This window comes from Bubalus bubalis, chromosome 5 (assembly GCF_019923935.1).
Source record: "Bubalus bubalis isolate 160015118507 breed Murrah chromosome 5, NDDB_SH_1, whole genome shotgun sequence".
Classification (NCBI taxonomy): Eukaryota; Metazoa; Chordata; class Mammalia; order Artiodactyla; family Bovidae; genus Bubalus; species Bubalus bubalis.
In genome coordinates this window covers 7995069-8008928 of record NC_059161.1, presented here as the reverse complement: position 1 = coordinate 8008928, position 13860 = coordinate 7995069, and the positions used below count along the sequence as shown (strand labels likewise).

Sequence of the window (13860 nt, the reverse complement as noted above, 5' to 3'; positions counted from 1 at the left end):
TCATACTTACATAAGGACCAAGCGGACATGGACAAAGAGAGCAGTGTGCTCCAGCCTCACAGAACCCTGCCCACCAGCTGTCACACAAATCAAACCTGTGGTCACAGAGGGATGGGATAGACACATACACACGCAGATGACTCAGTGCGAACTCTGCCTCATTCCAAGAAAACTGCAAACAAAACCGCCCATTGAGTTTGCCTAAGAGGTGCGCTGCAGATAAAAGGACAAGCCCACCTGTCCACCCAGGCCTGTACGGAGATGCAGGAGGCTGAAATAAGCAAATGGCTCCACCCTCTTCAAGCCACCACCTGGGGTTGGGGGGGCTTCCCTGACACCCCCAGGTAGATGTGGCCCACTCCTCCCAGGAGGCATCTCCGGTGTCACTTCTCAGCTCCTGGTCTGTGTCTCCCTGTCCTTTTTCCCACAAGCCAGCACAAGCCTGAAACAGGATCAGAGAAAGCCACGCGGGAGAGGAACGTAGGTATGGCTGAAGAAACAGCCTCTGCCCTCTGGGGTTTCAGAATCTCAGACAGTTGCCCTCTTTCTGAACACCGCGGAGGGAACTGCTCCCAGGAGCCCACGCAGACCACAGTCACGGCACACAGCAGGCCCCAGCAGGCCCCCTCTTCACTGGCTGTCATCATACGCTAGCACAACCTTGAGAACTATTAGACCCTTACCACTACACCAGGAAGCAAGCGGTACCATCCCGGATGCACAAAATGAGGTGAAAGACTCCGAGATATTAACTAACTGGCTTTTAAGATTGCATTGCTTGAAATTGACAAAGCTGGGTTTCAGCCAGGAGCTCTGAGCCATCCTGAACAGGGCCTCCTAACAGTAAGAGCCACAAGCAAATTAACCAGAGGAACATCTATATCCTAAACTAGGTAGTTTTCTGATGGTGGTGGGTACAAAACAGGAGCTGAAAATGGAGCGAATTTGGAGAGGAGGAGGCCCATCCGGCCACAAATAGACGGTTCATCTGCATCTCATGCTGTCTGAACTGAAAAAAAGTGAAAGTATTAGTTCTCAGTCGTCTCCAACTCTGCGACCATCAGGCTCCTCTGTCCATGGAAATCTCCAGGCAAGAATACTGGAGTGGGTAGCCATTCCCTTCTCCAGGGGATCATTTCAACTCGGGGATAGAACCCAGGTCTCCTACACTGCAGGCAGTCTTTACCGTCTGAGCCATGTGAACCAGTCAAATGGCAGTTTACCATTTAAACCAGTCCATTGTTTCACGTCCAGTTGTTCTAACTGTTGCTTCTTGACCTGCACATAAGTTTCTCAAGAGACAGGTAAGGTGGTCTGGTAATCTCATCTCTTGAAGAACTTTCCACAGATTGCTGTTATCCACACAAAGGATTAAGCATAGTTAATGAAGCAGAAGTAGATGTTTTTCTGGAATTCCCTTGCTTTCTCTATGATCCTTCAGCTGTTGGCAATTTGATCTCTGATTCCTCTACCTTTTCTAAATATAGCTTGTATATCTGGAAATTCTCATTTTACGTACTGCTGAAGCCTAGCTTGAAGGATTTTGGGCATTACCTTGCTCGTGTGTGAAATGATTGCAATTGTTCTATAGTTTAAACATTCTTTGGCATTGTCCTTCTTTCAGATTGGAATTAAAACTGACCTTTTCCAGTCCTGTGGCCACTGCTGAGTTTTCCAAATTTGCTGGCATATTGAATGAAGCACTTCAACAGCCATCATCTTTTAGGATTTGAAATAGCTCAGCTGGAATTCCATAACCTCCACTAGTTTTGTTCATAGTGATGCTTCCTAAGGCCCACCTGACCTCACATTCCAAGATGTCTGTCTCTAGGTGAGTGACCACACCACTGTGGTTATCCAGGTTATTAAAACCTTTTTTGCATAGTTCTTCTGTGTATTCCTGCCACTTCTTAATCTCTTCTGATTGTATTAGGTATTTACCGTTTCTGTCCTTTATCGTGGCCATTTTTGCATGAAATGTTGCCTTCCTATCTCCAATTTCTTTGAAGAGATCACTAGTCTTTCCCATTCTATTGTTTTCCTCAATTTCTATGCACTGTTAACGGAAGAAGCCCTTCTTATCTCTCCTTGCTATTCTCTGAAAATCTGCATTCAGTAGAATGTCTCTCCCTTTCTCCCTTGCCTTTTGCTTTTCTTAGTTCCTCAGCTATTTGTAAAGCCTCCTCAGACAACCATTTAGGCTTCTTGCATTTCTTTTTCTTGGAGATGGTTTTGGTCACCCTCTGTTGTCCAATGTTATGAACCTCAGTCCATAGTTCTTCAGGCACCTGTCTACCAGATCTAATCCTTTGAATCTAATCATCACCTCCACTGTACAATCATAAGGGATTTGATTTAGGTCATACCTGAAAGGCCTAGTGGTTTTCCCTAATTTCTTCAATTTAAGCCTGAATTTGGCAAAAAGGAGGTCATGATCTAAGCCACAGTCAGCTCCAGGTCTTGTTTTTGCTGACTGTATAGAGCTTTTCCATCTTCAGTGCAAAGAACATAATCTGATTTCAGTTTTGACCATCTGGTGATGTACACGTGTAGAGTCATCTCTTGGGTTGTTGGAAATGGGTGTTTGCTATGACCAGCCTGTTCTCTTTGACAAAACTCTGTTAGCCTTTGCCCTGTTTCATTTTGTACTCCAAGGCCAAACTCCTGGTATCTCTTGAGTTTCTACTTCTGCATTCCAGTCCCCTGTGGTGAAAAGAAAAGAACACCTTTCTTGGTGTTAGTTCTAGAAGGTGTTGTCTTCATAGAACTGGTCAACCTCAGCTTGTCTGGCATCAGTGGTTGGGGCACAGGCTTGGATTACCGTGACACTGAATGATTCGTCTTTGTTGCTACAACAGCATTATTTCATTTTTTTTATGGCTGATTCCTATTCTAGTGTTGGAGAAGGAAGTGGCAACCCACTCCAGTATTCTTGCCTGCTGCTGCTTCAGGCATGTCCAACTCTGTGCGACCCCATAGACAGCAGCCCACCAGGCTTCCCATCCCTGGGACTCTCCAGGCAAGAACACTGGAGTGGGTTGCCAATTTCCTTCTGCAATGCATGAGAGTGAAAAGTGAAAGTGAAGTCGCTCAGTCGTGTCCAACTCTAGCGACCCCATGGACTGCAGCCTACCAGGCTCCTCCGTCCATGGGATTTTCCAGGCAAGAGTACTGGAGTAGGGTGCCATTGCCTTCTCCTGGAGAATTCAATGGACAGAGGAGCCATGGGAGTGCAAAGTGTTGAACACGATTGAGCGACTAACATGATATTCCATTTCCACATCTATATCCATTCATCTGTCAATGGACATTAAGATTTTTTCCATGTCTTGGTTATTGTGAGAGAGAAGCCCACCGTTTTTTTAAAAGGAAAAAAAATATTATTATTTCATTAACCTTACTTTATAGAAAATGATGAATTAAGATTCAGTGGTGAAAAGCCTTTCCATGGTCAGAAAGCTAACGAGTGAGCAAGTCCAGGAACTAATCCATCATCCAGGACTCTTTCACTCCACAACAGCTGGCCCTTTCCCACAGCAGCCGTAATGATAACAGCTTCATTTCACAGATCCTCCCCAAAATAGTTCATCTTCCCCCAACAGGGAAAGAAAATACAGATACTGAGCTGTTCATTTCACCAATGGGAAAGCTGAGACCCAGGGGTAGTAAGTCACCCACGTATGGGCAGAGAAGCTTTGTGTTAGAAATAAAAATGTTAGATTTCTAGAAAGGTTGATGTCATAACAAAACACCAAACCAACTTGTGGAAGAAAAGAAACCCATTAGTGAAGGCTGAGGTAGGTATATTCATTATCAGTTTAGGAATGCAAAATCATGTATTCTTTATTATTAGGTTTGCTTGGAAGCTTCTTTAAAATTAGATGAACGTGGTCAAAAGGTACAGATTTTCAATGATCGGAAAAGTGAGTCTAGTGTACACCGTGAGAGCTGTGCTACCACGATATGGTTACCTGAAAGCCACTGAGCACGGAGATCCTACAAGTTCTCATCACAGGAAAAACATTCTTCCTTCTCTTTCTTTTGTACCTACATGATGGGTGTTAACTAAGCTTATCGTGGTAATCTTTTCACAACAAATGTAAGTCATTATGCAGTATCTATCCAACAGTAACAATTTATCACATCTTTATCTTTTATTTTTATGTTTTGATTTTATTTTTTTATCTGGTAATTTCTCTTATTGACCAGTAACAAACCTTTCTCACCTTTGCCAGGCTTCAAAGGCCAATATCCATGCCCCCTGATTTCCTAGCTCAGGGTTCCTTCTCAACAAAAAGCAAAGGAGAAAGAAGCTGAAATGGAAACGATGCACATGACCATACCTTCCTCGAAATCAGGTTGGCGACTTGAGACACGCTCATGTGGCCAAGGAACAACCACACCAGCCGCTCCTTCCCCCACTCCATCCAGAAGCTCCACTCAAAGTCGGTTGTGTCCTAAACAGGCCAAAACAGCAGTTTATCAGAGAGGTCTTAGGACATATTTGAGGCAGAACACAAACTCCAATTAATAAAACAACTGCAAGAAAAGGCCAATGTGAGTTCAAATGCTATAAAATGGCATTGACACAACATTTCCAGTCTCTACCCCATCACACACACACACACACACACACACACCTACTTGTACACTTCCCTCCAGCTTGGCTAGTCTCAAAGGCCTTTGTTAAAGCTGATCCCCACCCCCACCCCAGGACCTTCTGTGGGACAGAAACTATTACTAACCCTATGTTATAAAAGATGTAACAGAGACTTAAAGAATTCCCTTTATTTCCTCAGTGTCATGCGGATAGGACAAATAATTAATAAGGTTATCTCAGTTTGGTCACTTAGCTGCTTTGTACACTGGATACTAATAAAATTGTATAAGATCAGTCATGTTCAATCTTGCTGTCATTTACAGGCTGGAGAATAATTTGATAAAGAAATTAACCCATCCCCTACAAGCTTATATGAGGAAAGAATGAAAGATACACTTCCCTTCCCCTCAGGAAGCTGTGTCCACCAACATCCCATGTCTGTACCCATTCTAGGCTCTCTACCCAGCTCCTGGGCAGGGACAGCTGAAAACCTCTGGTGAGAGTGGACTCATGGATACCTGGGGACTCACAACCAAGAGCCTTGGCCTCAGGAGCCCCAGGGAGATCATGACAGCCAAGCTGAGCATGGAGGGAGAAAACACTGAAACTGGCCACTCTCAAATGAGCAGTGCTGGCTTGGCCCATGAGCAGGAATGAGGACTGGAAGCCCTCCGAAATTTCTAGCCAATTGGATCAGTGGGGAAGGAATCCTCCACTGATTATTGATCCACTGATACTAAACACCTCCCTAGGTGTGGAACTTGAGGCCAATTCTTTTTTTTTTTTTTTTTGGTCAAGCCACGGGGTGTGTGGCATCTTAGTTCCCTGACCAGGGATAGAACCAGTGCCCCCTGCAGTAGAAGTACAGAGTCTTAACTGAAGGAGGAAACAGAAAAGGCTCCATCTTGAAGGCAGGACTCTATCTTGGGCTGGACTGTGGACTTTGAGCTATGCCCAGTATCTATGGAAACGACATTCCAACTGGAAAACCAGATCCCCTGGGTGGAAGAGCCCCAGGGCTCGTACCTGGACTCTCCGTCACCTAAAAGAATATCCTAATTATCTATGTAACTGAATAGAATCATAAATTCTATTATGTTTATTGGGGTATGACCACAGGCCTATTGATAATTGTCCACTGTTACCTACCTAAGCTTAAGGTATACGAATCACAGGTTAACTTTGATTGTATCTTTCTTTTCCTTTGTTCAGACTAGCTTCAGGGAACTGGGGGAGGTGGGTTTGAGCACATACACTTAGGGTACATAAGGTTTTCACAAAAACTGGTCGGGGTCCTTGGCTAAGAGGAGACTCTGCCTTGGGCCCGCCGGTGTAATAAATTGCACTCCACTATCTACATTGTCCTTCTGAGTCAGTTTGTTTCCTGGAACGCGTGGCTACAACATAACCACTGGACAACCAAGGAAGTCCCTGAACCAATTTTCTAATTGGATTTAGAGGAAAAGAGGATTTTTGTTTGTTTTCTTTCCTGCAGGTGAGGACTGAGGGGCAATTTCATGTAAGTTACATACATTACAAAACTCTTTTTTTCAGAAGGTAAAGCACAGATTAAAGTGATCTTGATTCATATCAGACTATGGATGCAGAGGTAGCAAATACACAGTCAAGCTGCCGACTCAGCTTGGGTTTGGATCCCACATCCACCCACACACTGGCTGTGATGACCTTGAGCAAGACACTTCACCTGCCTGCCTGTCTATATGCTATCAGGACTGATAGTCTAGGGACCCGTGAGGTTTAAGTGAAAGTACATGCATATCGATAATTTAAAACAATACCTGGCACTCTGTGGTCATTAAAAATGTTGTTGCTTGCTGCTAACTGGTGGTCCCACGTGCTTTCCATCCCACGTGAACCCCCTAACATCGAATCGTGCTTTTACATTCTGCCTCTCGTTTAAAAAAAAAAAAAGTTTTTTTCTATTTTCCAAATAAAGACAACGGTACTGTGCTTCTGAAACAACATGTGTTCCCCACACCCAAGATCCTGATCCACACACAACCTGCTCATACAGCCCTGAGAGGGTAACAGGGAGGAAGGCCAGGGGTCTCCAAACGAAGGAAATAGGCTGCCAGTGTCAGACTTTTTCTTAATCTCTCTCTTAAGCCGCAGGAGGAAGCAAACTACAAGTGTTAGATTTTTTCCTTTTCTTTATACAAATTTAAAAAGAGGTTTCTTTTAAAATTCTGGGTTGCCATGACAACACCTGGTTCCACCTGAACTGAGCTTTTCTCAAACCCTGAGCTAACCAATGCATTTTCCTTATGGAAATGTTTGTCTTGAGCTATGTTAACGTTACCCTAGTCTCTGTCTTCAAGTGGTTCTGCCTAAGACTCAGAACCAACAAACCAGTATGTTTTACTCATGCAAATGTTCTCTTCAGCTATGTTAATGAGACTGTATTTGCTTGGAAACCTGCCTTTCTTCAAGATTCATGTCAATCATTTTATGGCCTGGGACAACTCACCTTGTGCCAGTGTTATCTCAAAATGCATGTTGTGGGTGAGGGGTCTGGTGCAAGTCTCTGAGTTTTGAGACATTTCCTTTCTCTAATTAACAGACTGCTAGTAGCTATATAACATCTGGCTAAAGACTAGCAGGGGGGCACTCTTTTTGCCCCCTTCTGATGTCTATATCACAAGCTTTCTCTATCTCTCTTATTTTAATAAAACTTTATTACACAAAAGCTCTGAGCTATCAAGCCTCATCACTGGCCCCAGAGTGAATTCTTCTCCTCTGGAGGCCAAGAATCCCAGCATCTTTCACAGCTCAGCAACAACCTTTCAGCCCGTATCCCATGAAAATCATAAATTCGGTCCAATTCCTTCCATTTAAAGACTGGCTGCATCAGAGCCTGGGAGACCCACACTGCCCACCCGGGCAGCACAGAGCAAAGAACTCAAAGTGTTAGCCCGGCTTCATCCCTGGTCCACAGCTCAGTGCCTCATCTTAAAAATGTCAAATCAGTGAAGAGTCAATCAACTGATTAAAGGCACAAAGGTCATGTGATGAGGCCATGCTAGCAACATGCCCCTTTGTAACAGGGATGCAGGAAAAAAGACACTAAAAACCAACATTCAAATCCAAAACAGAGGGGGCACATGTATACATATAGCTGAGTCACTGTGCTCGACAGTAGAAACTAACACAATATTGTAAAGCAACTCTATCCCAATAAAAATTAATTTTAAAAACATTAAAAATATTTTTTAGAAAGGAAACAAACAAACAAAAAAACTCTTTATGCTTTATCCTAAGGCCCAGGACTACTGAAAACATTGAGCTGGTAAAATCCCATCAATAAAATGACACAGTCTTTCATCACTAGTTATTTCAGAAAATGGCCATTTAAAGGAAATAAAAATGGTCCTCTTAACATCTATTTAAAATATATTTACCTAAAGGAAATAACGAGACAGAAAAGCCAAGTTAATGAACAGAACAAGATGGCCAATAAGTACCAGTTAATGATTCAGGTAAGAAGAATCTGACTCACTTGATTCTATTAGGTAGTGAGAATAGGGAAAAGGAGTCCAGAATGGCAGTGGCTAAAAGATAAGGAAGAGAAAAGGTCCGAGGACCGGAGTGAGGACCTCAGGTAAAACAAACAACACTCCTGGCTGGCCCAATTTACACAGGACAGGCCCAGGGAGAGAAAACAATTAAAAAGAGGAGCCAAAGCTCTCTCTCTCTCCCACGCGCTGGGGGGCTCTTCTCTTGGCGTCTTTGGATCGATGTGCCCTCACGCCTTGAAGATGGATTTTCCTGCTATCTTCTAAATAAAATAGAGCTGTAACACTGAGCTGTAACACTGATTTGTCTAAGAGCTATATAACACAGTCTGTCCAAGACCCGAGAGCCGTGACACACCGAGGGGGCTTTAATGTCCATCACTCCAAGTCTTTGTTGTGACGAGACAAAAACCGAGAAACATACACTCGCCTGACAATTCCATAAGCAAAGTCTTACAGACCCTGAGCTCAATCACTAATTTAAGGTAAATCTTAAAAGTGTCAAGTCAGGAACAATTTTTTCATGTTCTGTTCCTTCCTCATTTCCTATCTCGATCCCACAGTTCTTAGTCAATTAGAAACCTCTTCTTAGGACTTCCCTGGTGGTCCAGTGGTTAAGACCCCATGCTTCCAAAGCAGAGGGGCACAGGTTCAAACCCTGGTCAGGGAACTAAGATCCCACATGCTGTGTGGCCAAAATAATAAAATAAAAACTAAAAAGAAGAAGAAGAAACCTCTTCCTCAGGTCTGTAAGGGAGTCAGATATAAACCAGGGATAAAGTCTATCTAGACAGAACCATTAAGGCTCCTCCATGGAGAAAGGGGAGCCTGAACTCTAAGATTCACGTCCAATCTTCAACATTAGTGCTTCCCAAACCTCAGTGGCTATACAAACCACCTACAGGTGTTGCTAAAACGTGGATTATGGTCCAGGAAGTCCGGGATGGGGCCTGGGATTCTGTAGTACAAGCTCTCAGGTGACGCCACGCTGCTGGCCCGGGGACCACATTTCTAATAGCAGAGATTGACATCATCAATCTAAGATTCCCTACGTTGTTTATAAGCCCAGAGAATCCTTAACAGCTCACCCCACCCCACGCCATTCCCAGGCAAGGACATGCTAGAGCTGACCACCTAATATTCACAAACAGAGCAAGCACCATCCTGCTCACCATGGAAAGCACCTAGATTCAAGCATTTAATCCACTGAGTGAGTTCAGCACGGTTATTCATTCTGAGGCTTTCATCTGCAACAGGGCAAGAACAGAGAAATCTAAGCACAAAGATGTGATGATTCTGCATCTCTTCAATAGTGACTATAACCTTCTGGTGAAACACTGTTTCTCCTACACTCAACAAGGAAAAGGATCTGAGCCTCTCCTCCTACAGAGAGCAGAGTTCCACAGTAGGTGGTGTGGGGAAATATGAATTCCTCAGCCTTGAGGAGGTCACGGTACCAACACTAACTCTCCACACTCTGAAAACCACTGCAAAGCAAGACAGGGACCAGCGGTGTCATCCATCTACATATCCTAGAGACACAACTGAGACCTCCCGCTCATGCAAATCCCTAATTAACATCCTGGGTATCGCTTACGGTAGCTTCTTGTTTCTTTTTTAATCCATGTTACAGATGAGTCAACTGGTGGTCAGAGCAGGCAAATTATTTGCCCACAACTAGAGAGGGCAGGGCTGGGTTTCAAACCCAGTCCTTTCCCACGAGGCATCTCTACTTGTCTTAAGCCCTCCACCTGGATTCCTCTGCCTCACCCAGACACACACACACACACACCCCGCCATCTGACCAAACTCTTCCCAACACCAGGGTCAGTCACCTCCTTAATGCCCCATAACCACAGACACGTCAGCTCAGGTGTGAAGCTTCCTCTGCCCTTCCTGGTGAACCTCGCTGCATCCCTTTCTCTGTCATCCACACCTCAATCCCAGCACGTTTTACTACAGCACATTTATTCTAGCCCTCTTTATTCTAGATATTTCATGTATTTTCTATCTAGAGGGGAAGAAAAACGGTAAGCTCCTGAGAGCAAGAACCTTGACTTAAGCACAAATTTGTATCATGAATGCCCGACACTCAATGAGCCTTCGCAACAGTGGGGGTGTGAAATCACGTGACCTAAGTTCTCATCACAGTTCTCCCCTCTGTAGACGGTGGGGCGTGAAATCACGTGACCCAAGTTCTCCTCACAGTTCTCCCCTCTGTAGACTTGAATGAGTCACGTTTAAACTACCTGGCCCTGAGCTTTCCTGTGTGTAAAATGAAGGGTAGAACAAGCAGACGCCTCAGATGGCTTTCAGAGAGTGGAAAAAGAAGCTATTTTCCAGGCTAGAGGAAAGAAATGCTAAGAGAACAGCTCGTGACGCACCTACACACAGCATCCTGACTGAGTGCCCATCATCGGGGGTGGGGGGTGATTCCCCCTCACATGCCCATGGGGCCAATCCAGGCCTCCAACTTCCACATCCACACTGCCAGCCTGCCCTGCTCCAGAAAGTTCCCACTCGTCCAGCCTCTTCCGCAGATTGGGAAGAAACAACTACAGCATACAGACTATGCTGTGGACGGAATCATACTGCGGAATCATACTGCGTAACGTAAGAAAAGGGAAACTATACTCAGAGAGGTTAAATATCACGTCCAAGGTCCCACAGCTGATTTATGACAGAGCCCGACTTTAAAGACCCAGGTCCTCAGGCTGCAAAACCTGTGTTTCATGTGGTCAAATAAATGTAACGTAAAGTTTACCATCTTAACCGTTGTTAAGTGTACAGTTTAATGGCCTTAAGAATATTCGCATTACTATACAACCATCACCACCATCCATCACCAGAACTCCTTTTGTCTTGAAAACTGGAACTCTGTGCCCATTAAATAGTAACTCCCCATTCCTCCTGACCCCGGCTCCTGACCACACTATCCTACTTTCTGTCTCTATGGATCTGACTGCCCTAGGCACCTCGTGTAAGTAGAATCATACTGTATTTGACCTTTTGTGTCTGGCTTGTTCCACGTGCATAATGTCCTCAAGGTTCGTCCACGTTGTAGCTTACTGCAGAATTCCCCTCCCTTCCAAGGCTGAGTAATTCCCCACCATCGCATGGGCACACCACATCTTGTTTATGCATTCACCTGTAGATGGACAGTTGGGTTGCTTCTACCTCTTGGCTGTTACGGATAATGAACGTGGGTGTACTAAATGTTTACTTTTTAATGTTTTGAATTTTCAGTGATTCCCTAATGTTGCCAAGTGACATGTGTACTTGTATCTGGCAGTTCAAATCGCTTTCAAAATCATCTGGTAGTTCAAGCACAACAAATTAAAAGAGAAAAATACCTGGCAAATGAAGATCTTATACTGCCAACTCACCACTGAGCAAAGTTTTCCTTATTCTAGCCATAAATTCTCATCAGCCCTGAAGCTCACCAGATGACAGGACTCACTCCTGGCCTCTTAGCTGAAGTCCTGCACTGTTATCACAGGGGAATGGCCAAAACTCTCTTTCTGTGCTTTTTCTTGCATTCCTCAGACCATGCTGAATTAACACTGGCTGAAGATAACACAATCCCATGGCTAATAAGGCCAAGCCACTGGACTGAAATGTTTAAGCACCCAGTGCCAAGGAAAGCCCCAAGGCGCCTACCAAGACACCCCAAGAGAAGCGGAGAAAATCATCCCAGAGATAAATGCAGTTACTCCAAGTCCACCAGTGGCTTTTTAGCCCAGACTCTCCCAGGACTTTGCCTGCTTTTCAGTAAATCACTGCTCTTGCCAGTAGCTGAAACTTTAACTCAAATATTAGAAGCTTATTTGCCAGGATTTAATCGAACTGAAACTCCATAACTTAGGGATTCTGAAAACACTTGAGTTGGGCAGTTTGTTGTTATTGTTGTTTTAAGGTAAAATTCGCATAACAGGATGAACCCGATTAAACTCAACCCAGTGGCATTTACACTCCCAATGTCATGCAACAACCACCCATATCTAGTTCCAGAACATTTTCCTCACCCCAAAAGGAAGCTCTGTGCCCATTAATCAGTTACTCCCATCCCCCTTCTTCTGCAGGCTCTGATAATCACAAATATGCCTTCTGCCCCTGTGAACTTGGCTACACTGGGAATTTCATATAAATGGAGTTCTATGGTGTGTGACTTGGCTTCTTTTACCCGGCACAATGTTGCTAAGGTTGATCCACATTGTGACTCGTGTGAGTACACCATCCCTTTCTCTGGCTGAATCACAACTCATTGTAGGGATATTGTTTACTCATTCATTAACAGATGCTTCAGCTGTTTCCCGCTTTTGTCCACTGCGAATAATGCTGTGAACATGTGTGTACAAGTGTTGGTTTAAATATCCATTTTCAATTCTTCTGGGTATATACCTAGGAGTAGAACTGCTGGGGCATCTCATGATTCCATGTTTAATGTCTCCATGTTTTCCACAGCATCTACACCAAGTTTGAGAAGGCCAAAAACAAAAGGCTTCATAAACTGACCCTCTGCCCACAGGGAGTTACTAGCATCACAGAGAATGTGGGTCTTTCAGCAGGGCTTTTTCCTGCCCTGAGTCTGCCTGCCTCCTAAGACAGACCCTTTAGAGATCTGCTGCTTGTAACATGCCAGTTTCATCGTGGGGGCAAACATCAGAAACGGCTAGAAATAAGGGGGTGAGAATCAGCCTTGGAAAATATCTTATGATACAAAGTGCTCTGGAAAGTTAATCCTGTCTGCAGGACTCTGCATCTGAATCTTTTTTTTTTTAATTCAGTAATTCTTTCAGTTTGTCTGAACTCCTCTTTCTGTTAAGATCAACACAAAGGCCAACATGGCCATTTACTTAATGAGGACATCAGGCCTGACTGGCGATTGACTACCGTCCAAAAACGCGATCGAGAACTGAGAGGACTTGGCAGAGATCTCCCAGGTGCAGCCAGTCTTGGCTCAATGCCTACAGGAGGGGGCTTCAGGACCCTAGAACTGCGAGATTCAATTCCTCGGGGTTAGGGAAACACTGGCAGCCTAGCTAAAATGTGCAACTCCTTCCACTGACTCAACAGAGTTACATCTGACGTTGATTTCTCCACTCTTTGGGGTCTTGAAGGGAGCATGGATGGAGATTAATCTAGCAATTATTGCAAGAGTTTTCTTTATCTTCCACAGGATGATTTGCTATTTCTAAAATAATCTGAACTGAATCATTTTACTGCCCACAGTGCCAGAGACAACACTCTTTCCTCAACCAACATCTCCTGAAAGATAAAATGTTTCCACTAACAAAACTTTTTTTCCTCCCATATATAACAAATCTCTGCTTAAATGTCTTTACCATCCTCCCAGGAGATGCAGATGCTCATAAGGGTGAGGACGCCGTCAATAGGACCAACACAAACTGTACTGTTTACCACGTACCATCCAGTCTCTTAACTGGCCCTCAAGATCTAAGCCTGGGACATGGGGCCAGGGTGTAATGGGGGAGGGAGGTCTTCCACACAAGGAGGGAAGTAAAAACCTCTCGAGACGACTTCATTCGTCAAGGGGTCCTAATTAATGTGGATGTATTCTTTGGATCTCTTCAACCTAGGTGCCAACCCAAACTCTGGCTACTCCTCCATTTCCCTACTTTCTAGAAGTTGCTCCAGATTATTCAAGACATGTGAACATATAGGATGAAACATCTACAGATTCTCTCTCCCCACTTTATCTAGTCC

General features: G+C 44.3%; 1 protein-coding gene across 1 annotated transcript in view; it reads right to left on the bottom strand.

Moving 5' to 3' along the window:
* Positions 1-13860, bottom strand: part of HHAT (hedgehog acyltransferase) — a 346658-nt gene that overhangs the window by 284526 nt on the left and 48272 nt on the right. The window contains exon 4 of the mRNA XM_045165642.1: positions 4344-4457. Within this exon, the coding sequence (XP_045021577.1) occupies positions 4344-4457 (114 nt within the window). The remainder of the gene's footprint in view (positions 1-4343; positions 4458-13860) is intronic.